This window comes from Triticum dicoccoides, chromosome 1A, assembly GCF_002162155.2.
Source record: "Triticum dicoccoides isolate Atlit2015 ecotype Zavitan chromosome 1A, WEW_v2.0, whole genome shotgun sequence".
NCBI lineage: Eukaryota > Viridiplantae > Streptophyta > Magnoliopsida > Poales > Poaceae > Triticum > Triticum dicoccoides.
The window spans coordinates 409,386,246-409,387,508 of record NC_041380.1 but is presented as its reverse complement, the minus strand read 5'-3'; the positions used below and the strand labels follow the sequence as shown (position 1 = coordinate 409,387,508).

Here is a 1,263-nt window from a genome sequence, read left to right as displayed (position 1 = left end):
CGACCCTACATGGTCACACAGTTCTGGCAAAACCGATGTATGCTCGATGGGCTTCCTCCAGTCTTGGCATAATTGGTGGACTCATCGCCGACGGCACCCTCTGACATCCGCAAGGTGCATCGTCCACGTCTGCAGCTCCGTCATAGCGCATTTTTTTGTGCCTCCGGCTTTGTGCGGCTCCATCATCCACGACGACCACACCATCAACCACGACTACCTCGACCACGGCTACATCATCATGATCGGCTACCTCGACATTAATGGCTACGTCTACAGCAACTCATCGGCAACAACTCCAGTCAACAGCGTCCGCCTTGTCACTTGCGTCCACGACACTCCCGCTGTGACTGCAGGAGGGAATAGATGCCGACCCATTAGAAACGCAGTTGATGATGGTGCAGCGGAGAAGACGACGAAAGCACAAGACTTCAAATTCAGTCGTACACGTCCGCTTCACTCCCGCTACGACTGAGGGGGAATGTTAGAAATATAATTGGGTTTAAGTTAGAGATATAATTAGTTTAAACCACATGTAACTTGTCTTGTACTCCAAGTCTCTACCCCTCTTGTACTCCTATATATACCTCATATGAGGGTAATATCAATACACAACAATATTCTAGCCATCCTACAATTTCCGAGAAAATATCAAGTGCTACCAAGGTTTAGGTGCTACCATGATACAAGCTTCTGAGCCGTCGGATTCTCAGATCGGACGGCTCTCAACAACTCTACAACATTTGTAAAAAAGCCTACGAGAAGTCCAAAAATTGCGCATATGTCCAACAGATCCAATATCTCATGGATGCCGTCCAATCTAAGAATCTGACAGTCCAAATGCCCGTATCATGGTAGCATTTAAATCTTGATAGCACTAGATACTCTCCCTACAATTTCCACACCATGGTTCCGCACATGCGTCACCGCTCCAGATTGGTTTGCGATGCTCTCGATCGAAACACCTGGATCAGGGACATCCACGGCGCGATGGGTCCCGCCGCCACGGAGGAGTATAAAACTTAAAACAAACCAACGAAGTTGAAAGGTGGTTACTATTAATTGCCTGTATCACATTTACATAACCATGACTTATGGTGTATGCTTCCTCCAGCACCATCTTGATATTCATGCATGCCTCAGTTTTTCTATGACCTTCTTTCTGCAGAATGCTCCAACGAGTAAGGTAATGACACATGTTAAAAATCACAGCAGCATTTTGGCTTTGTTTCAGGTTTTTCAGATGATCTGGCAAAATAGTGGACC

At 46.5% G+C, this 1,263-nt stretch overlaps 1 protein-coding gene across 1 annotated transcript in view; it reads right to left on the bottom strand.

Moving 5' to 3' along the window:
• Positions 1 to 672: 672 nt before the first annotated feature.
• The window catches only part of LOC119353432 (NADPH-dependent diflavin oxidoreductase 1-like), a 13,936-nt gene continuing 13,345 nt past the window's right edge, over positions 673 to 1,263 (bottom strand). The window contains exons 15-16 of the mRNA XM_037620059.1: positions 1,031 to 1,161; positions 673 to 825 (exon numbers count right to left, since the gene is read on the bottom strand). Of these exons, the coding sequence (XP_037475956.1) occupies positions 673 to 825; positions 1,031 to 1,161 (284 nt within the window). The remainder of the gene's footprint in view (positions 826 to 1,030; positions 1,162 to 1,263) is intronic.